Source organism: Lissotriton helveticus, chromosome 10, assembly GCF_964261635.1.
Source record: "Lissotriton helveticus chromosome 10, aLisHel1.1, whole genome shotgun sequence".
Taxonomy (NCBI): Eukaryota; Metazoa; Chordata; class Amphibia; order Caudata; family Salamandridae; genus Lissotriton; species Lissotriton helveticus.
This window is the reverse complement of record NC_136071.1, coordinates 523418361-523443617: the sequence shown is the minus strand read 5'-3', so window position 1 is coordinate 523443617 and position 25257 is coordinate 523418361. Positions and strand designations below refer to the sequence as shown.

The window sequence follows — 25257 nt, the reverse complement described above, 5'->3', positions numbered from 1 at the left end:
AGCTGCACAGCAGGTCTTCTTGTTCCTTCTTTTTCTTTCTTGTTTCGGAATCTGGATCTGTGGAATTAGTTTCAGGGTGCCCCTAAATACTAGATTTAGGGGCGTTTCAGGTAGAGGTAGGGCAAGGGCAGGGACCAATGGGTCCCTTTCCTGGGGTGGGTACACCCCCTAGCCTGCTCCTCTCCTGTGGGAGGGGGCAGGAGCCTATCTGTGATTCGGCAGGGCTCCCCATCTTCAAGATGGCCGGAGCCGGGGGTCGTGCTTCACCTCGCCTCTTCCACCTGAGGGGTAGAGTAGACACAGGCTGGCACACCCCCCTGTCTGACGTAGGGTTTCCCGCCAGTCTTCCCGCCAGAGTGGGGGTCAGAACTGGTGGGGGCCAGTTGCTGAGTACAGCAAGTGGTCTGGGGAAGCTCACAAAGGCGGAATGCCTTTGAAGCTTCCCCTGCCCATCCTGAGGGGTTGGGGGGGGGGGGGGGGGGAGGCTTGGCACCTCGTCCCACGATGTGCATTGTTGCAGGCCCAGGAGAGCGGAAGCTCTCCACCCAGGGGTCCAGAAACATGTCTGCTGTGTGGCAGCCTAGGCAGCTGCTCAGACAGGACGTGGATTGTAGGTTAGGCTTCAGGGGGCATCTCTAAGAGGCCTCTGTAGTGCTTTTTACATTAAATCCCGCACTGGCATCAGTGTGGGTTTAATGTGCTGAGAAGTTTGATCTCAAACTTGTCAGCCTTCAGTGTAGGCCTCCGAGATCATCTGCGGCGTCCCACAGGGATCCTACCTCAGCCCCACGCTGTTCAACGTTTACATGGCACCACTAGCACGCATCGCCCGACAGCACAACCTCAACATGTTCTCCTACGCCAACGACACGCAGTTGATCCTCTCCCTCACCAAGGACCCTCTCACCGCCAAATCCCACCTCCACCAGGGAATGAAGGCCGTCGCCGACTGGATGAAGGAAAGCCGACTTAAGCTGAACTCAGACAAGACGGAGATCCTCATACTCGGGCCCAACCCCTCAGCATGGGACGACTCCTGGTGGCCAGCATCACTGGGGACCCCCCGGCCCCTACCAACCACGCACAAAACCTGGGAGTCATCCTCGACTCGAAACTCACCATGACCAAACAAGTCAACGCAGTCTCCTCCACCTGCTTCAACAGCCTCCGCATGCTCCGCAAGATCTACAGATGGATCCCGACAAACACGAGGAAAACAGTCACCCAGGCCCTAGTCAGTAGCAGACTCGACTACGGAAACGCCCTCTACCCCGGAGCCTCGTCCAAGCTCATCAACAGACTACAAAGAAACCAGAACGCCTCTGCGCGCCTGATCCTCGACGTCCTGCGCCGCGACCACATCACCCCCCACCTGAGGAACCTACACTGGCTCCCCGTCGACAGAAGGATCTCCTTATCCACGCACACAAGGCACTCCACAAAACCGGCCCAGCCTACCTCGACAGCCGACTCTCCTTCTACGTACCCAACAGGATACTCCGCTGACCACGCCCTGGCAACGGTCCCGAGCATCCGTAGAACCACCTCCGGAGGCAGATCCTTCTCCCACCGCACCGCCAAGACATGGAACACCCTCCCCCTCTACCTACGACAAACCGAAGACCTACTGACCTTCAGGAGACAACTCAAGACCTGGCTTTCGACTAGTAGCAGCATCACCCTCTCCCTCTTCCCCCCCTCCCCCCCCTCCCCCCAAGCACCATGAAACCCTTGCGGGTAAGTAGCGCCCTTTACAAATTAACCGATTGATTGATTGATTATGGTGCTGTGGAGTTCGTAATGACAACCTCCCAGCACCATATACTCTTAATGGTATCACTGCACTTACAGTGCCAAGGAATGGCCCTGGGTACTATAGTGGCACAGGGCTCATGCACCTGTGCCCACACCACTGGAATAGGGCACCCAGCTAGAGGGGTAGCTGATGTATGCCAGGGCAGTGGGTCTGTGGGCATGGCGCACAGGGATGTGTGCCATGTGGACTCTTTGTTTAGTTCTGCACCAGGACACTCCGCCTGCAAAGGCAGTGTGTGTGTGTCTGGGTACAGGGCCCCTAAGGGTGGCACAATAAGTGCTGCAGCCCTTAGGGGTCTTCTCCGGTCACAATGCCCTGGGTACCTAGAGTACCATTTACTAGGGGCTGACATGTGGCCAGAGATGTCAATTGGGTTTAGGCTTTAGTACAGTTTTTGAGGATGGAACACAGGCCCTGGGTACCTGATTGGCAGGGACCCAGGGCACACCAAGGAAAAAGTGCATCAGATATCAGGCAAAAAGTGGGGGGGTACTGCAATAGAAACTCAAGAGGGGGCATACAAGAGGGTATCTTTACTCATGGTACGCTGACCCGGAGTAACCTGCTCCTCCTCTTCCATGTCAGAGTCGGCTTCGGACACAGAGACATCTTGTTCTTCTTCCTCAGCTCCTTGAGCGTGATGTTCTGTGTCAGAATCTTCGCCGAAGATGTCCGGTGCGGGGCCGCTCTGGTATTGCATCTTGTGACGTCAGGCCCAACGGTCATGAAGCGTCTTCTTCGATCGAAACGTTCGCCACGAGTCCCAGTCTTTCTCATTTTCTAGGGACAGGCAGAGGTTGCACAATTCGTGCAAGTCGGTGCATGGAAACTTTGCATGACACCCTGAGCACAACTTGAAAGGAGTACGCTCCATCAACTTGTCGGCGCGGGTAAGCCAGGCGGCCCGCTAAGAGCTTTCCGATCAAAGTTGTTTTAAAGTTGAGATGATAAGCTTCAATTGGGAAGCTGCGATCAATAATACAGTCACAGGAGCACAGCAATACACATCCGAACCAGATGGTAGAAAAAAACAATCTAACAATGGAGTCAATGCCCATGCACACTATCAACAAAAGGAGGAGTCACCTACCTTGTGACTGGAAAAGACTTCTTCGAACAAAAATAAAGTGCAAACATCCGGACCCCACACCAGATGGCGGGCTATGCACAGCATGTGATCTACAGCTCACCTGCCTCAAACATAGTTTTACACATCTGAATGCACCTAAGGTACACATTCATGATGATCTTTCCACTTTCTTCTTTAATGATTCTACGAAGATTAATCACCATGCATTAGTGAACTGCAGAACCATCCAGCTATGATAAAAAGGCGTTGAAAAAAGTACTTTACACGTCGCATGCAAAAAAATATCTAGCATGACGGGGAGTTTGAAATAAAGACCACGTGCAAATCAATATGCTCTGAATAGCATCCAGCAGGTGTCCTTGTGATCACAGCCACACTGTACATTCTGATTGGAACAAGTGGGAGAAGTATATAGCCTTTTCCTTCACTGGCTAAGTAAGGGGCACAGTAGACATGTTTCTGTTTATCTGACTTAAACTGTCACTTAGTGTTCTCTGCAGTTGCACATAAAAACTATTAGAACCATGTCACAGTGTAAGGTTTCCTTAAAAAAAAATCTGTTCTCAAGGAGAACAGACAATATTTGTCCATCCATGTATGCAGACAGAAAGAGACAGGCAGTGAATCCATGTGAATTTTAGGGGTCTTGGTCACAGATTTGTATGGCAATTGATTTTCTTCACTTTTATACTACTGTTGCTGTCCTGCCACCAGGGAAAAATAAAATCCCAGGAGAGCAAACAAAACACTGAGCATTACAAAATAAAGTCGTCCTTCATTTGCTGGTCTTGCAACCAAATATGTATGTGAAGATAGCACCTACAGAAAACTCTAGAACAAAAAACAAAACTCTTGTTATAGGACACAAGCTATACATTGTGTTTTCATTGTCAATTATCGGGCCACTTGTTTTCATTATCTAAGAGGATAAGAAATGCTTTCAGTTTCCTGTAAAACATTTATTTTGATAAGATTTACACGATTCTCAATATACTGCTGCATTTGGAGAACGTACCTGATGAAATGTGTATTTAAACAGAAGTGCCAAAAATTCAACCACAGGAAATTGTGAGTTGGACTCTATCCTCCGTAAATGTACACTGATGAAGAGGCGTAGGAAGTCCGTAAACTTCTCGACGTAGCTAGAGAGCAAATAAAAGAACGGTGTAAGAAAATGACAACGGCAGAGAAAATAGTAAATTTCACTCACTCAAGAGATGCTTTTGCAATTAAAGGAAAAATGGACACAGGCAATTTCAGTAAAAAAATATAAACCCCTGCAACAATTACCTACAGGACGGGAAAACCTTCCTTCCATTAACACCTGAAACATAGCAGAAAAGACAGACTAGTCAAAAGCAACTTGCACTGTTCAAAAGGCAAATGGAATTAAATTACACCCTGAGGAAAAAACAAAAAGTAGAACGTCCCAACATCAGAATGGGAAAATGCTACCAGGGTGGGAGCCCTCTAAAACCTTCCATCTTTGCAAATATGGAACAAAACAGAGTTAACAAAAGCTTCTATAATGGCAGCGCCCAGCACTACATTGTTACTTGGAGGGTCAATATGTCACCTGCTTAACCAGCTAGGATGGCAGTGTGTGAAGGGTAGCTGTGAAGCCCTGCTTGGCTAAGATCCTACATTCTCACCAGCTTGAAGATGCTGTGGTCCTCAAAAAGCTCACAACAGGACAGACAGTGATGGAAAGGACCCACTGTTTATGTTACTGTTAACAGCCAACATTAACTCTGAAGTAACAGAGCTAGAGTTCCTGAATATAGGATACATTCTCTACAACCAAATCATTAGTTCTGAAGAAGTGGATGACAATGAAAACGGGCAAGGAAACCTGGGACAATATTTGCATTTAGTTGGATTAAAACTTTTTCAAAATGCCACAGACAAGCACGTGGTGATACTTGAAGATAAGCACACAAAGTTGAAACAGAATGGTAGTCTTTGTGATGGCATGAGTGGAGGGGTAACTGATAGCAAGGAGAGCGACAGAAATAGCAGACAATTTTTAAAGATAACTTGTGTACAATATAATAAATAAAACTGGCTGAGGAAAGGAGAAGGGAGTTAGCTGTTAAGGTTATTGATATGAATGAGGTAGGGTTATGAAGCAGATGAATCTGAAAGTGTCTATCAGAAGTCTGGGGCCAAAGAGATTTTAAGACACATATGTATAAATGTTTAGAGTAGCAGATAGTTGGGGTGCTGTGCACAACTTCGAAGACCAGGGAAACATTTTAAACAGTGCTATGTGTTTGAAACGACCCAGGTGGCTTGCTGGCAATAGCGAATTGGGATCAGGGAGAATAAAGTGCGCTCTGTAGTGAAAGTGACGATATTAAGAAGTAGAGAGGAGGAATGCTGTGGGTGGCCGTTTCAGAGGCTATAGCCATAACTAAGACTAATGACAATGGAGTAAATCATGGATACAGTAGTATGAAGGTGCGAGATTTCAAAAAAATATTCAATAAATTAAACTGCGCGTCAGTTGGGGCACAAGTGAAGTATGCCAGACTTGTGCTGGAACCAGATTAAACAGACTCCTATACCAAAGTCTAATGGATTATTTCTTCGCTGAGATTTCTTTACATGCATCAGCGATGGAAAAATAACAGATTCTTCGAAAAGTTTATTTTATAACAGCTTTACTCAGGGAATGGTCCAACGGCTTATAGTAACACATTCAATTCCCAAGTATTAGAATACTAAAGGCCATGTTTAACAAAGACCTAAAGAAAAAAAAGAAAACAAGGAGAAATGCAGTCAATCATACCAAGGATAAAGATGCACGTGTGCCGCAATTCAGACAGGGCATCAAGGCCACACACAAACAGCCCATATCAGCTTTGTGGGAATAATCCAAGACCCTGTCCCCATCTTCTATATCCTTGTTTGTCTGATATTTCACCTTATTGCTTCATTCTTTTGGTGTCTCATCGTGCACCTCAAATACTGTGGCCAAGTCTCCACAATCCTAACCTACAGCAGACCGTCACTTTGCAGTTCTGAGGTTGTGCAAAGTTTTGATAAAATGCAGGAATACTGATCTTTAAAACCAATTACTGCACGAGTAGCAGAAACTCTGTTAATCTACATTCCTCCCCTATGTACAGGATGTTTTTACCTGCTCAGTAGAAGCAACTCAATTCTAGTCAATGGTACCCAATGCTAACTTAAGAATAGGACCTCACACTTGGACTAAAGCAACACCTAAAAGGATGTCCCTGACTGGAGGTTTTTTCTTACCTGTTTTAAAGTTCCCACATCCACAAATGCAACACCTGTTTGTATTGCTTGATCCCAACATATATCAAATCCAACCTGCACCATCCTCTTTAATCCCTGCACAGTGTCCACACAGCTTGCACAACGCTCTGCTTTTCCATGCTTTGGATCATCCATGCGGCTCTTTCAATGCACCTCAATCCTTACCTGTAATACACCCAGCCATTCCAGTCCCAGGACCAGCCTGAGCAGAGCTGGCAATCACATGATAGTTTTGCAACATGGATAGTCTCGCCAGGAACTGGCCTCAGCCCGTTGTAGTCCTCACACGTCCGGTTCCTCTGAAGTGGCACCCAGATCTTCAAGGCTGGAGTGCCAGTACATTAAATTAATATCTTAAGTCTGCTTTGCAGCACAAATTATCAGCCTCACAGGACATACTTGGCAGACAAAAGACACTCTGTGTCAAACTGCAGGCTGAATATCCTCCTCTGAACATATCCCTATCAGCACTGTGACAATTTCCCCACTGAATCAAATACTATAGAAATTATAAAGACAAATAGGAATAGGGAATGTTTCAATTCCTTTACCTCGTGTTGCCTCTTCTGGAAGGTCTCTGCCATGGCTGAGGGAAGTACCTTATTCAACAGCTCCACCACCTTAGACCTGTAGTCAAACAGCGAGGGCTGGTGGGACAAGGGAAGGCAGAGAAGGGTGGTGGAGATAGAAACCTACAATACTGCTTTACATTGCATACCATTACTACCTGTAACTCACAATTGAATGGACTCACCGACTCACACTTACCAGTACCACCTACCTGCTTGCTGGCGTTTATTTTATTTACACCTCTGAAACCAAAGGTATTAACGGCACAGAAAAAAGTAGAAATTGGAGATGTGTCATCACTTGGATGTTGACCCCGTTGTGACCTTACCTCTCATCCAGGTCCTCCATCCTGCTTTTGGCAGTGTTGGCATTTGTTTCCCGTGTAATCTTCTGTAGCAAATAAAACGTCTGCTGAAACATGCGCAGAAGGTACTCCTCAAATTCAAGGGGCACACAGTTCTTGGACATAAGTTCATTTATGCAGGACATTGCCAGTACACCAAGTTTGCCACGCTCCTGTTGCCATGGGCATGGCTGGCTACTTCCGTTGACAGCTGAAGCCATCTTGCGGGCACGGGTGTCACAGCCAAAACGAGCGAAATGGAAAATGGTGGTGAGCAGGGAAGGGGTGATGCTGGCTGAAAGTGGGATCCAGCTGAAGAGGTGAGCCAGGCACTCGAGAACAAGTGAGCAGACAAACTCACTCTCAGCATCCAAGATGGGGATTGGCTGATTCAATAATTTGGCTACGCTGGGCGTCTGCAGCAGACTATTCAAAAGATCTCCTACAAAGACAAAGACCAAACTCAGCAAAGAATCTATGTAAAAAGGCTAGGTTATTCTGAAACCACCAACAGAGTATTTTCCCAACAGCCTGATACCTGTGAATTTTATTATCTACAGCCATCAATGGTCTATTTTGCTTTCTGTACCACTAGATGTTTGTCTTCACAATTGATACTCTGCTTTTAATGGAAAACAATGCAGCTTTGTGGAAAGTAAGTAATACATACCTGAATGCATATGCGCCACCAGCTGCCCACTTATTTTGCATCATCAGAAACACAGGCTGGATTGGTCTGCACCAAACGAAACCTTGAGCCCCCCCATCTCGATTAGAACTAGGTTGACCCTGTCTCTAGTGGATCTTGGCGTAACTCATCCCCACAGCAGATGGTTCTGGCACCCACAGTTCAACCCAAGTGACCTGTATAAATCCTTCAAAAGTGAGGCTTCTCAAACAATTGCAGAACTTGTATTGTATGAAAGTCAATATGTTTCGAGATTACTCCAATCAAGGAATCATTTTACTGTTGTAATTAGTTGCACATGATTATTTAGGATGGCATACAAACAAAAAGTAAATAAGGGACTCTTGAGTGCTATTAACTGCCATTTTCTAAATTATACAAAGAAGATCACTCCTCTGGCTTTGGAAATACCAGAAAATGTTAGTACTTTATTAAATTTATTACTGCTCAAAGAATTCATTCTAGGACTGTTTTTTTCATAATTAGCCAGATGCTTACCAAAGGAGTAGTACTCCCTAGTGTTACTTAAAAAGGCATATACTTTGTGGACATTCATTAAAGTGAGATTTAAATTCGCCAATGTGTTAGAACCTAAAAAAAATGCACCAACCATAACTTTAGAAAGTACACTTCAGATTTGTGAATAATGATCACTTGAATAAATTCGTCCACTTGAGTCAATTTTAGATTTTATTATTGGGCACTCTAGTGCCCAAACTACAATGCGGTCTCTAATCAAGGTAGTAAAAGATTGCAACTAGAAACTTAAAAACTATTAGGAGTCTGTCCTCTCAAATCAGCATCTGTTTTCAGCCTACACCAGTGGTCGCATTACCTTGTCAATTAATTACAGGTTCCAGATCTCTCCTCTCCAACAGCCTGAACGTAGGTTTAACATAAGCAGTACTTTTCCTTGCATATCAATCCATTTAACACAGACTCCTGTTCTCCATTCTGACCATTGTAACCGTTCCTCACAGTTTCGTTATCTCCGGCTTGTTTTTACCGACACACTAACTAGTTCTATAGAAGGGCTAGGCTGACTATAGCTCATCTATGTCTCTTGGTGTCCTTTTTTGCCCTTACCCTATTCATCCCTTCATCACAACATGTGTTTATCAAACACTTCCTGTGCCTCTGGGGTGCAATCTCTAACTACATACCCACTCTAATCAACAGTAAGTAAAGGAAGTATATCCTTTCCACACAAAATCTTAGTGCCTCAACACTTACTCACTAGTAGCCATAAATATTTATGTTGGCTATTACACAACCTATCTTATGAGCATAAGTAGATAGTCACCCATATCCTCTCCTACATAAACATGATCTCACACACCAATAGTTGGAATCCTTACTGGCATCTGTAGGAAGCTGGCTATGTATATACTATATCAAAACGAGGTATAGTGTGGACAGAGCCCAGTGGAACCCCAAAGGCAGGCAGCTGTAAAAGTAGATAGCACCTTACTCTCTATTTGTGGTAGTGTGGGCGAGCAGTAAGGCTTTATCAGAGGGTAGTGTTAGGCTTTTGTTGTCACACTCAAAGACTGTACTCAGCAATGAGAAGTTAGTGACCGCGCAAATGTATACCTGATCAACTATAATTCAATGTAATTGGTGATGTGTAAATTGAAGAAAAGCTAAATAAAATGTTTAAATAAAAAATAAAAAAAAGACTGTACTCAGACCAATTTGTTTGTATACAAATATTTTTTAGTTATTTTATTTCTAGAACCAAGCCAGGCCTGGTATAGGTAAGTGAAATTATACTTTGCAATTTTTTATGCAGTAAATCACAGTTGAATGCAGGTTCAAATGCAGTTGGTTGAGTCACAGGAAAGTCAACAGTTCAAAATTACTTTTAGTTACTTTACAGATTCTGGAACAATTGTTACTTATTGGATTACTTTAAATTACTTTTGCTAACCAGTGTGATATGCTTATATATCACACTGGGACATCTCCTAGACAAAAGGTAAGTAATACAGTTTTTGGATATTTGCAGTTTTTCAAGTTTTCATACAAACAAACTCCACACTTAGAAGAGGTTTCAAAGAAAAGAAGTCAATGCAATCCTAGGGAAGGAAATGAAGTTACTGGTTTACAGGTAAGTACTTTGTTGTGGGAGTTGGTATTCTGGGGTTAGCACCAGGGTTCCCCCAGGGTCAAGAATGCACTCTTCAAGCACCCTCAGCGGCACTAGGGCAGTCGGGTTTTAAATGCCGATGCCCAATGTTATCCAAAGGGGGTAGGGGGCCTCCGGTTGGGGGCTTCTCATGAGCAGGCCTCTAGGTTGTGGGAGCAAAACTCCTGGTGTTAGGCTCAGGGCAAAGGGGGTGGGGGTTCAGGTTTAGCAGTCAAAGTGCACAAGCAGCAGCACAGGGGAGGCCGGGTGCAGTGTGCTGGTCTGGTGTTGGGTGCACTCTTTTCAATGGGATTCTCCGGTTACAACAAACACTGCAGGCTCAAGGAAGAATATCTACGGGAGGTGACCACTGGTAGGAGAGCTAAGTTGGGATGCCTGGGAATGCTGTGACCAAGTCAATTGGGCCACCCAAGGCCGTGAGATGTCAGGTGCAGGGGACTTTAGACGTCGTGTTTTCTTACCAACTCCAGTCGTGGGGATCCTCCAGAAAGGGGCTGCAGGCATCGATTAAGATTCGAGGAGGGTCAGAGATCACAAGATCCTCGTGGTGTTGGGCCACTCCAACTCGGCCAAGGCAGTCGGGTGCAGATTTGCGGATTTGGCCAGAGCTAGAATCTGCGGGTGAGCAAATCCGGTGCTCAAGGGAGACAAAGTGTTGGTTTTGGAAGTCAGGGCAGGTCTTTCGGGTTCTTGAGGGCTGCTGGCTGCCGGACACACAGGGATTTCGCTGGAGCAGGTTAGAGGTGGGGACAGGCCGGTAGGTTTGGGGCCAAGTCAGTGGGCACCATCTCTTCTTAGTTCAGCACAGCTTCTTCGGTTCTTCTTTTTCTGGTAGGTTCTTGTCTGAGGAGGCAAGGTTCGGGGTTGCCCCTAAACACTAGATTTAGGGCGCCGATCGAGGAGGGTACTTAGCAAGGTATTTTGAAACAGGCATGATGATGCCCTGTGAATTCCCGAACCATCCAGCACATTAAGCTGGGTTGAAAATATTGACTTTGTGGTGAAGGCTGAGCAGTATGTGTTATTAAGGATATTTGTTCATTGGAGAAAAAAAATAAGTACAAATAAAGGTTTTGAAACAAGACTGACTGGACTTCATTACCTGGCGCACCTTTATTCGCTTTACTAGAGTTAGGGGTGTTACAGGTAAGTAAAGGTTGGGACCAATCAGTCCCTTCCTTGGGTGGGTAAAACCCCTAAAATGCCACACTCCAGTGGGAGGTGCATTTGCCTCTCTATGGTTGGCTGGGTTCCCCCATCTGCAAGATGGTGGGGACAGAGTTGTGCTTCACCTCGCCTCCCCCACCTGAGGGGTGGGGTTGGGAAAGGTGGGCACATTGGGGACAATGCGACCGGATAGATGAGGAAAGAGGGGGTTATAGGAAACGTATAAAGTGAGTAATGTAGCACTAGTGGGTAATGAGGGATGATTGTCGGGTTGTTTTTCACAATATGATTAAATTGGGTGGATAAAGGGAGCAAATTAGGTTAAATCAATTCCTAAATGTAGCTGATTAAAAACATTTTTTTAGTAAAATTGAATACGGGGATATTTATACGCAAAATGAAATATATATTCATGTGATAATTATTGATAACGTTTTTGAGAGGACAATTGAGTAAATGTGTACTTTTTTTTAATTGTTAAATTTACAGCTACCATCAACAAAGGGCTGGGAATAAGCCCGAAATACATTGGTTTTTTTTAATAAAGAAATGCTGCTTGAAACAACTTTTTGCATCTTGATCGTATTTTCGAAGAGGTCCGGATGGGCACGCGTTGATATGGGAAGCATTCAACATGCATTAAAGGCATACATGAGGAAAGAAAAATGATGATAATGAAATCTTTTGGCAAAGACTATGGATTACATGGGAGAAATGAGGAACAAGGTGAAACGTTTAACTAATTGTAGGATCTAGTATCCATATACGCTGTGCGTCTGGGTGTGGAGCGTTTAAACGCGCTCCCCAGAGTATCATATTTATATGGTGCATGAGGGCATGGCACAGCCCAGTTTCGCACGCATTAAATGTTAAAGGTCTGAAATAAGGATTACACGCAGAGAAAAGTTGGTGTGCATACCACCCCACATGAGGCTTAATACATGTATGCCATAACTCTACATGTACATCACAACATTTACTTTGCACAGGACTGTGGCCCCAATAGGGTTATTTTAGTTTCCAATCTGAAAGCACTAACAGTGGGATTTAGAATCAGTAAATGGGTGCAGTTTTTACTTTTTTTAAAGAGTAAAAAACAAGTGCGCAAGGAAGCAGGATTGTATATATTTTTTAGATACACTATCAAAACTCTGCAGCCCATCTACTATGTTCTTGGTGTATATTTACAGTACTCATTTCACTATCTTAAATCATCTACTTTGGATAGAGAAAGTGAGCACTCTAAAGAAAATGAGCAATTTAAAAGAAAACAGCATACAAGTGACATTATTCAATCTTAAAATAGAGAGGGTTCCCCATTCTTAAGTGATGAATGATCTCTTAGTTGCACAGTATCTGCGGATTTTAAATCCAGTTGGATAATACAGCAATTTTTATTACATTCTATATTTGTACTACAATCCAGCATGTCTACAGTGAATTTAGATAATAGCTAGACTCTGGTTATCTGGCATAAAATATCCTTACTTGCTAGTTTTTGTCTTTTATACTCACAAGAGCTGAACACGTTGTTCCTTATGGCATCATCAACGTTAATCATAATGGCATCGTAAACATTTCAATTTCTTTCCTAAAATCCATCCCATTCAAGAGCCTATTAACTTTGTTAAATCTTTTCAATGGTGTCTGGTAGGCTGGGTATACTAATACTACAACCATGTTCTCCATCATTAGCAGCTTCTACTCGACTATAAATATCCTTCTAAAATTATTATAATACATTGTGACCTACAATATTTTTCATTGTTCATTTAGGACTTATGTTATTGTTCCTTTGAAGCAGGAAATGTATCAAAATATATATAAACAGCGAAACATTTTTAAAAATGTGGATGGGAGCGGACCTTGCTGTGCTCAGTGATTGCCGCTTTCTTACAGAGCTCCAACATGGCTACCTGTTCAAAGTCAGGTTTAGAAATCAACCTGCTACAAAGTCAAATAAGGAGCAGAAGGGGGTGGAACACCAGTGACTCCCAAGAGTGAAGGTCTCGAGAGTTGCAGCAAGCCCAGAGTCAAAGAGGTGGGCCCCAAGTCAACATGCCATACTGATCCTCAAAGATGGGGATGCTGATGCTGCAGCAGAATCAGAGTGGGACTGGGAAAGCGTGTGTGCAATGTTACTGGGTTATTGTTGGGAATATATTGAGTGCCTTGATCCAGAATACCACAGAGCTGCCAGACCCCGAAGCAGAGGTGACTTACTTGTCAGGTGTGGCTGACAGTAAAAGAGTGGGGGAGAACTACAGACACGTATGGGGTTGGCAAGTGCAGGGGAAAGTTATCTAGCCTTCTGACTATGACCAGACATCAGTGATATATCAGTGTATAATTAGAGACTCGTTTTATCCACGAAACCAGTGGCCCAGGAGACGGCTAGCATTTGGGTCATGGACCAAAAGTCATAAAACTCCCTAAGGAGAATCAAAACAAACAGGATAGAAACAAATACGCGTATTTTCTTTTACACCGAGTCACTCTTCATCAGGTGCAGACATTGGCAAAGGAATGGTGCAGATTTCCATTGCCATGCTAACTTGACTCCAGGTGAGTCGGTTCCACAGGAGATCTTGCAGGAGCAATAAATGGTTCAAGAGACTTTGAGGAAGTTACAGCAGTGGAGATAGCAGTTCTGCAAACTGCAAAAAAAACGTAGGGTTTGTAGGGCAAAGTTCAAGATCTGGATGACGGTGAAATCTGGGACACAGGGATCCCAAAGCACGAGGTTGAACTTCAGCAGATTAATCTTTCCAGCACAGCATCATTGAGTCTGTGGTAAACCTTGAGCACAAAATCAGACCTTGAAAATGCTGCGAAAAAACTCATTGGGGAAAGTCCCGCCAGTTCCCTGGATCCATGAGAGCGAGAACATTAGCTCTCTTAGGGATTCCTTAATTCAGGTTTTTAGTTTGACCCCATACCAGTGAATACCAGCAGAGTAATCAGAATCCATCCTTGCATGCTAGGGTGAAAAGTGACATGGGCACAGTCATAGAGCGGACGCGCAAAACAGAGGTAGGAGCTGAACAAGGTTGCAGCTAGGAAACAAGTTTTGACATTAAGGGGCAACAGAATCCAGGTTGCTTTTTAGACCCATGCTGGATAGCTCAGAAACACGAACGGTGATCGACTGCAAAGGAATTCATAGTGATGGGGACAGAACCTCACCTTGGCACCAAGTGAAGTTATGGGTAGTTTCAAATGGGGCTGCTAGAATAGCCACCCAGCCAGAAGCAGAGCAGAATTACATGGAGCAAGTAAAGATTAAAATGAGTAAGCATTCTTGCAGAGGATGTTACGAAAGGCATACCCTTTCATTGTGAATAAATAAAAGAGTGCTAAATTTAGTAATCTCAGAGTATTCACAATGGTTGTAGGCAGAACCCTCGCTCGTACTTCTATTTCTCCCTGTTCCCATGTTGCCATGGAGAAGGGGAGAGAGTTCACAGTTAATGCTGGTGGATTATATTCTTTGTATTAAAAGTAGAAAGTTTGAAAACGGCGATTGCTTGGTCTTTGTATGTGCTACTTTCTTCACTAAAAATGCCCTAATAAGATTTTTTTAAAAGGTGCTTGTCACACACAAAGGTAAAGGTTATGAAACAAACGGGCGACTGATCGTGCAGTTTCTAGGACAGAGCAGTTCATTTGCCAGCTACAAGAATTTAGTTTATCTTTAAAATGCAATCAGGGGAATCACAGAGAGAGCAGTCATATGCACTCGGGCTTCCATTCTTTGAAAGTACGACAGAATCAATAAAGGGCTACTATGGGCATTTGAAGAGAAACACAGAAAATGCATTTAAATGTTTTGGACAAACTCTGGTACTTCACAGCCACTTCAAAGAACTCTGGAGTTAGGAGAGAGAAGAAATTAAACTGAGTCCTATGTAGAATGGGATAAAGCCAATAAAATGTGCCTGCTGGTTGTGGCAAGATATATGAATGTGATACCCAAGGAAGTCCACGTACAGGTGTTAAAAAGAATACTGGAAAAGCATTCATACTCTTAGTTGGGCCAAAAACGTACCCAATTGCAGTTGGTGAGCCCGTTTCAAGCATCTGAAAAGTCAGAGACGGAAATTAGGTTGGGAATCAGGTGGCTCTCTCTGCAGACTATATGTCAGGCTAGGTATGTAAGCAGAATAAAACTGCAAGTCTGGGACTCAGATTGTAAGGGCATTTACAACTCGTAAAATGTTGTTTTAGCTACAATTTTTCGTAGGGGGAAACTGAACGGTCTAGCATCTCGTCTGAAAGCAATAGCTTTAAAAAATGTTGCACAAGCAGATTAGTGCAGAAAAGTCAGGTCGTCTCTAAATACAATTTAGAATCCCAGTTCAAATCAGCCTTCACACACATCTTGCATGTAGTGATTTTTTTTAAAGAGATACATCTGCTAGCAGACCTCAAAATGCTATCCATAAAAGACTAGTGTTACTAACACAAGCTTCAAAAAACAGCTTTAAAAGCCTAAACCATTGCCTTTGTCCAGTATTCTCGTCAGTCTTTTTGAAAAAGAATGATTTTATGACTAATAATAAACAAATGCAAGTGAAGGCACGACTGCCACACAGCAGACAATGAACGTAACTATCAACCAGACTGCAAGTGCTGACCAAAAAAAAAAAGACAAAAAAATCACAAACTTCATGTTCTTGGCTTTTGTTCAGGTTCTCATGAGTTTTTAATGAGTCACAAACCACGGTACTTGCTCGCTGAGTTACATCAAGAAAGTACAACTTCCTTCCTGCCGTGACCACCAGGAACACATCACTAATGTCACAAGGGGTGGGGCCACCACACCCCCTGCATGGAAACGACTTGACACATTGGCACTTAAAGATGGAAACCGATAGATCTCTTACTTTCTTTTTTTTTTTTTAACAGTTCTTTTTATTAAAGAAAACATCAGCAAAAATCACATTGCAGAGGGTCAGTCAGAGCTGCTGAGCATACATCAGGGGGTCACAGGATAAATTAATATGCTACTTACCAGTATGCATCTGTTCTTGGCATGTAGGGCTGCTAACATTCATATCTATAGCATAGATCGCCGCCTAGTGTTGGGTCCGGATGATTGCACATTGTTGTCCTGGAAGAGTCTTCGAAGTATCACGAGATAGGTGGCTCCTCCCCTGGACTACAGTGCGCATGGGCATCGACTCCATCCCCAGATTGTTTTTAGCCATTGTGGCAAAGATGGAGTTTAACCGTGTAAGCGATGGCCATGCTAGAGATTAAATGCAAGAAAAGTCTGCAGCCGCTACGGGCGCCGGGGAGGAGGGCGGGCGATATGAATGTTAGCAGCCCTACATGCCAAGAACAGATGCATACTGGTAAGTAGCATATTCAGTTCGAGGCATGTGGGCCGCTAAATTCATATCTATAGCATAGAATACATAGCAGTCCCTCCATTAACGGCGGCCGCCCGTGCCAGCTGCAGAAGTCTGAAAAAGCGTTTTAAGAACTGCCTGTCCTACAGCTGCCTGCTGTTTTGAATGCACATCTACACAGTAATGTTTAGTAAACGTATGTGGTGTAGACCATGTGGCTGCCCTACAAATGTCTTCCAAAGGAATGTTACCTAGGAATGCCATGGAGGCCCCCAATTTGCGTGTGGAGTGCGCCTTGGGGGGGGACCGTTAAAGTGCGCTTAGCCTTCTGATAGCAAATCTGAATACACTTAACGATCCACCTGGCTATTCCTGCTTTGGAAATGGGGTTGCCTTTATGCTGGGCTGCGAAGGCAACAAAGAGTTGCTGTGTCTTTCTAAAAGGTTGTGTTCTGTCAATATAGTACATAAGCGCTCTTTTGACATCAAGCGTATGGAGCATCCTTTCTGCTACTGTTTCTGGATTTGGAAAGAATGCGGGCAGTTCGATGGGTTGATTGACATGAAACTGAGACACCACCTTCGGGAGAAATTTGGGGTTAGTGCGCAGCACCACCCTGTTTGAATGAATTTGTATAAATGGCTCTTGGATTGTGAGCGCCTGTAGCTCACTGACACGTCTTAGAGACGTTATGGCAATGAGAAAAGCCACTTTCCATGTGAGGAACTGAAGCTCACATGAATGCAGAGGTTCAAATGGGGGACCCATCAATCTGGTGAGCACCACATTGAGGTTCCACACAGGAGCTGGCGGGGTCCTGGGAGGGATGACCCGCTTCAGCCCCTCCAGGAATGCTTTAATGGCAGGCACCCTGAAGACAGAGAGATGCTGCCTGTTTTGGAGATAGGCCGCTATGGCGGATAAGTGTATCCGAATGGAAGCGTATGCTAGATTGCATTTGTAAAGATGCAACAGATAGCAGATGATATTAGGAATGGATGCATCGAGCGGGTTGATAGCGTGCTCTGTACAGTAGATGACAAACCGCTTCCATTTCGCTGCATAGCAAGCTCTGGTAGTGGGCTTCCTTGCCTCCCGGATGATGTCCATGCATTCAGGGGGCAAATCAAGGTAGCCAAACTCTAAGACCTCAGGAGCCAGATCGCCAGATTGAGCTGCTGCGGATCTGGATGCTGAATGTCGCCACGGTTCTGCGTTAAGAGCCGGGGTGTGAGGTGCAGTCTTTGATGCGGTACCACGGAGAGTTCGAGGAACGTGGTGTACCACGGCTGTCGCGCCCACGTTGGAGCAACTAGGAGGAGCGTCAGCGAGTGTTGCTTTAGCTTTCTTGCCACCAGCGGAATGAGAGGCGCTGGGGGAAAAGCGTACGCAAATCTGCCTGACTAGTTCATCCATATCGCATTGCCCTGCGATAGTGGGTGAGGGAACCTGGCGGCAAAGCTTTGGCATTTTGCGTTTTCCTCCGTGGCAAACAGGTCTATCTCTGGATGACCCCACTGCTGGAAGTACGGGCGGAGTACTGATGGATGTAACTCCCACTCGTGCATCTGGTGGCTGTACCTGCTGAGCAGATCCGCCATCTGATTGTCCGTGCCCGGGAGGTGTTCCGCCATGAGGAAGATATTCCTCTGAATGGCCCACTTCCAGATGCTCTGAGCCAGATGAGACAACTGTGGAGAGTGCGTACCTCCCTGCTTTAGAATGTAGTACATGGCTGTCATGTTGTCCGTCCGGATCAACACGACTTTGTTGCACAGATGTACTTTGAAGGACTTGAGAGCTATGAAGATTGCCATCAGCTCTAAGTAGTTGATGTGCATCTTCCTTTGTTGCGTTGTCCATAGTCCCTGCACCGTGTAGTGGAGCACATGAGCCCCCCATCCCTGGAGAGATGCGTCCGTCGTTAGTGTAATCTGTGGCACAGGCTCTTGGAACGGTCGGCCCTTGCAAAGGTTGTGTGGATTCCACCAATGCAGAGAGCTGTATGCCCGACCCGTCACCAACACTAGGTCGTTTAACTGTCCTTGAGCCTGAGTCCATTGATGCGCTAAGCATTCTTGGAGCGGACGCATATGGAGCCTCGCGTGCGGGACTATGAAGATGCAGGAGGCCATCATGCCTATCAACTGCATGAACACTCTCGCTGGGAGTGAGTGTTGCGGTCTGAACTTTTGGATCAGCGCCTGGATGTTGTCGATCCTCGCTGGGTTTGGCTGAGCTGTGGCAGCCAGAAAATTGATCGTCGCGCCCAAATACTGCCGCACATGGGCTGGCTGAAGGTGCGACTTCGGGTAGTTCAGTGTAAATCCTAGACTGTGAAGGACGTGAATGGTGTGGGACATATCTGCGGCGCACTGCTGCGCTGACTTTGCCTGAACGAGCCAGTCGTCCAGATAAGGGTAGACATGTATACTCCGTCTCTGGAGGTGGGCCGCTACTGTCGCCAGACATTTTGTGAACACTCTGGGAGCAGTGGTCACTCCGAAGGGGAGTACCTTGAACTGGTAATGCCTGTTTTGGATGGTGAACCGGAGGTACTTTCTGTGGGATGGGTGGAGTGGTATGTGAAAGTAAGCATCCTTGAGGTCCAAGGTTGCGAGGAAGTCCCCCTGTTGTAACAAGGGAAGAACCTGCTGCAGTGTCAACATGTGGAAGTGTTCTGAAAGAATGTACTGGTTTAAGGGGCGTAGGTCTAGAATCGGTCTGAGTGAGCCGTCCTTTTTTGGGATTAAGAAGTACAGGGAATAAACCCCTGTGCCTTCTTCCTCCACAGGTACGAGCTCTATTGCGCCTTTTTGCAGCATCACCAGAACCTCCTGCTGCAATAAGTGCAAGTGCTCTGCTGACATAGGACGGTGTTTTGGGGGCATGGGTGGTGGGGTGGATGTCAGCTCCAAACAATAGCCGAACTGGATAAGTTTCCTGACCCACCTGTCTGTGGTGATGGACTTCCAGGCTGGCAGGAACTGTTGGAGTCTCCCCCCGACAGGTGTTGGATGGTCGGGGGGCAGTGACAGGGAGTCACTGTTTGTTGGCGGCAGAGGAACGGGAACTGTTGTTGCCTCTGCCTCTACCCTTGGCACTGTTTCCTCTGTATCCACCTCTGCCCTGCTTGCTGTAGGAGGATTGCGCACCACTTTTATTGAATGGCGTCTGCTGCGACATGTGCCCTCTGTTAACACCTCGATTGCCTGAGCGACGAAAAGTGTTTCCTCTAAATTGTTGTGACTGGAGAGCTCCCATGGACTTGGCAGTCTCGGTATCTTTTTTGATCTTCTCCAGGGTGGTGTCCACCTCTGGGCCAAATAACCTGTCTGGATTAACGGGCGGGTTGAGGATAGTAGTCTGTATCTCTGGCTTGAATCCAGAGATGCGGAGCCATGCCTGACGCCTCAACATCACACTAGTGTTGATCGCTCTCGCTGCTGTGTCCGCAACATCTAGCGCACACTTTATAGCAGCGTTGGAGATGAGCTTCCCCTCCTGGATAAGCATTTCAGCTCCCTCCTTAAACTGGTCTGGGAGGTGTTGTAACAGCTGCTCTAGGGTGTCGTAGTGTGCCCTATCGTATCTGGCCAACAGAGCCTGCGTGTTTGAGATGCGCCATATGTTGGCCGCCTGAGCTGCTACCCTCTTCCCAGATGCCTCCAGCACTTTTGACTCTTTGTCTGGGGGAGGAGCTTCACCCGTGGTTTGGGAGTTTGCCCTCTTGCGGGCATTAGAGACCACTAAAGAGTCCAAAGGCAACTGGCCCCTTATGTAGGTCGGGTCGCCAGGTGCCGGTCTGTATTTCTTCTCAATGCGTGGGTTGACAACCCGTGATCTTGTGGGTTCCTTGAAAATGTCTGCCGCATGCTTAAGGACCCCTTTCAACATTGGGAGAGTCTTGACAGTTTTCTCAGCAGTAGAGAAAGTGTCAAAAAGGAAGTCCACCTCCACGGGGTCAGCATGCATTTTCACTTTATGGTTTGTAGCTGCCCTTTCAATTAAGGCATTAAATGCCGCAGAGTCCTCAGTGGGAGACGGCTTGACGGTATAAACCTGAGGATCCTGGACCGTCTGCTGGTCCCCTGGATCACCTGTGTCCATCCATGAGTCTTGTTGCTCATCAGGCTCCGTATGAGCAGGAAAATTGTACTCCTCATCTTGCTCCCCTTCATCCCCCTCAGAGTATGTGGGTGAAGGTGTTGCACTTCTCCCAGGCTGAGGAAGAATCTGCTCAACCAGAACGGGTGTTTCTGGTGCAGGCTTCTTCCGTTTTAGAGGAATGGTAAACAACTGCAAAGGCTGTGAAGTAATCTTCCTCTTGTATAGTGTGAGTTTCCCGGTGTCGGCATCGATGAAATGCTCCGACCGTTCTTCAACCAAAGGGTGTCAATGACCCAAAGTCCCAGCCGGGTGAGTTGACTTCGATACAGTGTCCTTGGGCACCGACCGCGGTGCAAAGGCCTTTGGCGCCACCTTAGGCAGCAACGTGTAGAGGAGCGGCGCCGACATGGTCTTCGGTGGGTCTGCCGGCTTCGGTGCGGAAGGAGTCTTCGGTTCCGACGCCAAAGCCTTGTCCTTAAGGCGCTTCAGGGAGTTCGAGACCTGCTTCGTAAAGGAAGCGGACGGTTTCGTCGATCCGACCGATGTCCTTGGTCCGCCCCCAGGGGAAGACCCGAGCGTGGATGACTTGTGTTTGTCTGGTGGAGGCGCAGGAGCACCCTTGACTGGTGCGCTTCGATCACCGTCCACGGCTGCAGACGTCGATGCCGACGGCTTCGGATCGACGGGTTTCCCTTTAGGAGTAACGACCCCAGACCATGGCTCTGCGCCCTTCACTGACTTCGCGTCAACGGGCCCCTTGGTCTTCGGCGCGACAGACTGTCCCGATGTAGGCTCGACAGCCTTCTTGGATGTCGGCTTGTCCACCTTGTTTGACACCGGCTCGACGGCCTTCTTCGAGCTTGGCTCCTTGACCACCTTCGGCACCTTTGCCTGGTCGACAGCTTGCATCGGTTTTGCGGCCCCCGAAGACGACGGCGTCGGTGGTGGAGCAGACGTCTTCGGTTTCGATGGCGTGTCGGCCATCTTTGTTTTCATCGATACCGAGGGTTTCAGTTTCGGTTTCGATTTTAGTAATGGCGGCTCCGCGGAGGTGTCCGTAGCCGGGCCGGAAGGCGGGGCCGTGGATCGAGGTGTAAGGTCTTGGGTAAGGCCGCGGGGCGATCCCGTGACCTGAGCCTTTGTAAGAGTACGAACGGGGCATAGCTCTTCCTCCGAGCTATCTTCCATGGCCCCATATGCTTCGTCGTCGTCGTCCCCTACCTTCTCGACGAGTTCCTCAATGTCTTGACTGTGGATGTCCGCTCCGTCGTCGGACTCGACCTCCACCGGGGTAGGGGAAATCTGCAGGTAACGCACTTGCTCGTCTGCTTCTTGGTCGTCAAAGATGTCCACCGGTGCCGGAGCCGATCGCTGGGCCTCAAGGCGCGCCACGCGCCGAAGCTTGATTGTCTTCTTTGATCGAAATCTGGAACAGGCCATACAGTTGGCCTCGTCGTGGTCCGGCGACAGGCACTTGTTGCACACAGGATGGACGTCAATGTGTGGGTACTTGGATCCACACACAGGACATTTCTTGAATGGACTCCGTTCCATGCCGTCGAAGTCTTGCTGCGTCGACCAGGCCCCGATCACCGAAGAGTCACACGACCCCCCGGATATCCGACTCCACGAGCTGGAAGATATACGGGACCGAACGCGAACAATACCGACGGTGCAAAGAAGGCCTTTTGGCCTTGAAAAAGTTCTATCACGATTCCGAACAGGAGACGTCGAAATCACATCCGAACCCAATGGCGGAAAAAAACAATCTGGGGATGGAGTCGATGCCCATGCGCACTGTAGTCCAGGGGAGGAGCCACCTATCTCGTGATACTTTGAAGACTCTTCCAGGACAACAATGTGCAATCATCCGGACCCAACACTAGGCGGCGATCTATGCTATAGATATGAATTTGATACAGAAAAGGGGGTGGTGATGAACAGAGTGTCTGAATTAAGCAGACCACTCTTACCCAGTCCAAAGATCAGGGCTTGATCCATCACCGTTATTTATCTCACTGCCCCATCCCAGCTCAGAACCTGGCTATATGCAAATTAGTCTGTCCCTGGCCCAGTGCATCATGGGAACAGGGCAGACCAAACTACCAAGCCAATTCTTCACCAGAAAGGAGACAAGCTACCGGGGACCGGTTTCTGGCATTTCAGCCTCTTCGGCCCGGCTTGCTTGAATCCTGATGGAGCAGTGAGAAAGGGACTCATGTCTGAGTATACCCTGCCACACCTATAGTGGCCAAAAACGATACAGAAAAGGGGGTGGTGATGAACAGAGTGTCTGAATTAAGCAGACCACTCTTACCCAGTCCAAAGATCAGGGCTTGATCCATCACCGTTATTTATCTCACTGCCCCATCCCAGCTCAGAACCTGGCTATATGCAAATTAGTCTGTCCCTGGCCCAGTGCATCATGGGAACAGGGCAGACCAAACTACCAAGCCAATTCTTCACCAGAAAGGAGACAAGCTACCGGGGACCGGTTTCTGGCATTTCAGCCTCTTCGGCCCGGCTTGCTTGAATCCTGATGGAGCAGTGAGAAAGGGACTCATGTCTGAGTATACCCTGCCACACCTATAGTGGCCAAAAACGATACAGAAAAGGGGGTGGTGATGAACAGAGTGTCTGAATTAAGCAGACCACTCTTACCCAGTTCAAAGATCAGGGCTTGATCCATCACCGTTATTTATCTCACTGCCCCATCCCAGCTCAGAACCTGGCTATATGCAAATTAGTCTGTCCCTGGCCCAGTGCATCATGGGAACAGGGCAGACCAAACTACCAAGCCAATTCTTCACCAGAAAGGAGACAAGCTACCGGGGACCGGTTTCTGGCATTTCAGCCTCTTCGGCCCGGCTTGCTTGAATCCTGATGGAGCAGTGAGAAAGGGACTCATGTCTGAGTATACCCTGCCACACCTATAGTGGCCAAAAACGATACAGAAAAGGGGGTGGTGATGAACAGAGTGTCTGAATTAAGCAGACCACTCTTACCCAGTCCAAAGATCAGGGCTTGATCCATCACCGTTATTTATCTCACTGCCCCATCCCAGCTCAGAACCTGGCTATATGCAAATTAGTCTGTCCCTGGCCCAGTGCATCATGGGAACAGGGCAGACCAAACTACCAAGCCAATTCTTCACCAGAAAGGAGACAAGCTACCGGGGACCGGTTTCTGGCATTTCAGCCTCTTCGGCCCGGCTTGCTTGAATCCTGATGGAGCAGTGAGAAAGGGACTCATGTCGGAGTATACCCTGCCACACCTATAGTGGCCAAAAACGATACAGAAAAGGGGGTGGTGATGAACAGAGTGTCTGAATTAAGCAGACCACTCTTACCCAGTCCAAAGATCAGGGCTTGATCCATCACCGTTATTTATCTCACTGCCCCATCCCAGCTCAGAACCTGGCTATATGCAAATTAGTCTGTCCCTGGCCCAGTGCATCATGGGAACAGGGCAGACCAAACTACCAAGCCAATTCTTCACCAGAAAGGAGACAAGCTACCGGGGACCGGTTTCTGGCATTTCAGCCTCTTCGGCCCGGCTTGCTTGAATCCTGATGGAGCAGTGAGAAAGGGACTCATGTCTGAGTATACCCTGCCACACCTATAGTGGCCAAAAACGATACAGAAAAGGGGGTGGTGATGAACAGAGTGTCTGAATTAAGCAGACCACTCTTACCCAGTCCAAAGATGCACCATCAGGATTCAAGCAAGCCGGGCCGAAGACGCCTGAAATGGCAGAAACCGGTCCCCGGAAGCTTGTTTCCTTCCCAGTGTAAGAATTGGCTTTTGTAGTCTGGTCTGCCCTGTTCCCATGATGCACTGAGCCAGGGACAGACTAATTTGCATACAGCCAGGTTCTGAAACTGGGATGGTGCAATGAGCTAAAAAACGGTGTTGGATCTAGCCCTGATCTCTTGACTGGGTGAGAGTACTCTGCTTAATTCAGAGACTCTGTCCATCACCACCCCTTGTTGTAAATAATTTTGTCCACCCTAAGCGTGGAAGGGTATACTCAGATGTGAGTCCCTTGCTCATTGCACCATCAGGATTCAAGCAAGCCGGGCCGAAGACGCCTGAAATGGCAGAAACCGGTCCCCGGAAGCTTGTTTCCTTCCCAGTGTAAGAATTGGCTTTTGTAGTCTGGTCTGCCCTGTTCCCATGATGCACTGGGCCAGGGACAGACTAATTTGCATACAGCCAGGTTCTGAAACTGGGATGGTGCAATGAGCTAAAAAACGGTGTTGGATCTAGCCCTGATCTCTTGACTGGGTGAGAGTACTCTGCTTAATTCAGAGACTCTGTCCATCACCACCCCTTTTTGTAAATAATTTTGTCCACCCTAAGCGTGGAAGGGTATACTCAGATGTGAGTCCCTTGCTCATTGCACCATCAGGATTCAAGCAAGCCGGGCCGAAGACGCCTGAAATGGCAGAAACCGGTCCCCGGAAGCTTGTTTCCTTCCCAGTGTAAGAATTGGCTTTTGTAGTCTGGTCTGCCCTGTTCCCATGATGCACTGGGCCAGGGACAGACTAATTTGCATACAGCCAGGTTCTGAAACTGGGATGGTGCAATGAGCTAAAAAACGGTGTTGGATCTAGCCCTGATCTCTTGACTGGGTGAGAGTACTCTGCTTAATTCAGAGACTCTGTCCATCACCACCCCTTGTT

General features: G+C 46.9%; 1 protein-coding gene across 1 annotated transcript in view; it reads right to left on the bottom strand.

Moving 5' to 3' along the window:
• XPO6 (exportin 6) overlaps window positions 1-25257 on the bottom strand; it is a 654194-nt gene that overhangs the window by 441960 nt on the left and 186977 nt on the right. Inside the window, exons 7-8 of the mRNA XM_078663046.1 lie at window positions 7090-7546; window positions 3922-4048 (exon numbers count right to left, since the gene is read on the bottom strand). Coding sequence (XP_078519172.1) covers window positions 3922-4048; window positions 7090-7546 — 584 coding nt within the window. The remainder of the gene's footprint in view (window positions 1-3921; window positions 4049-7089; window positions 7547-25257) is intronic.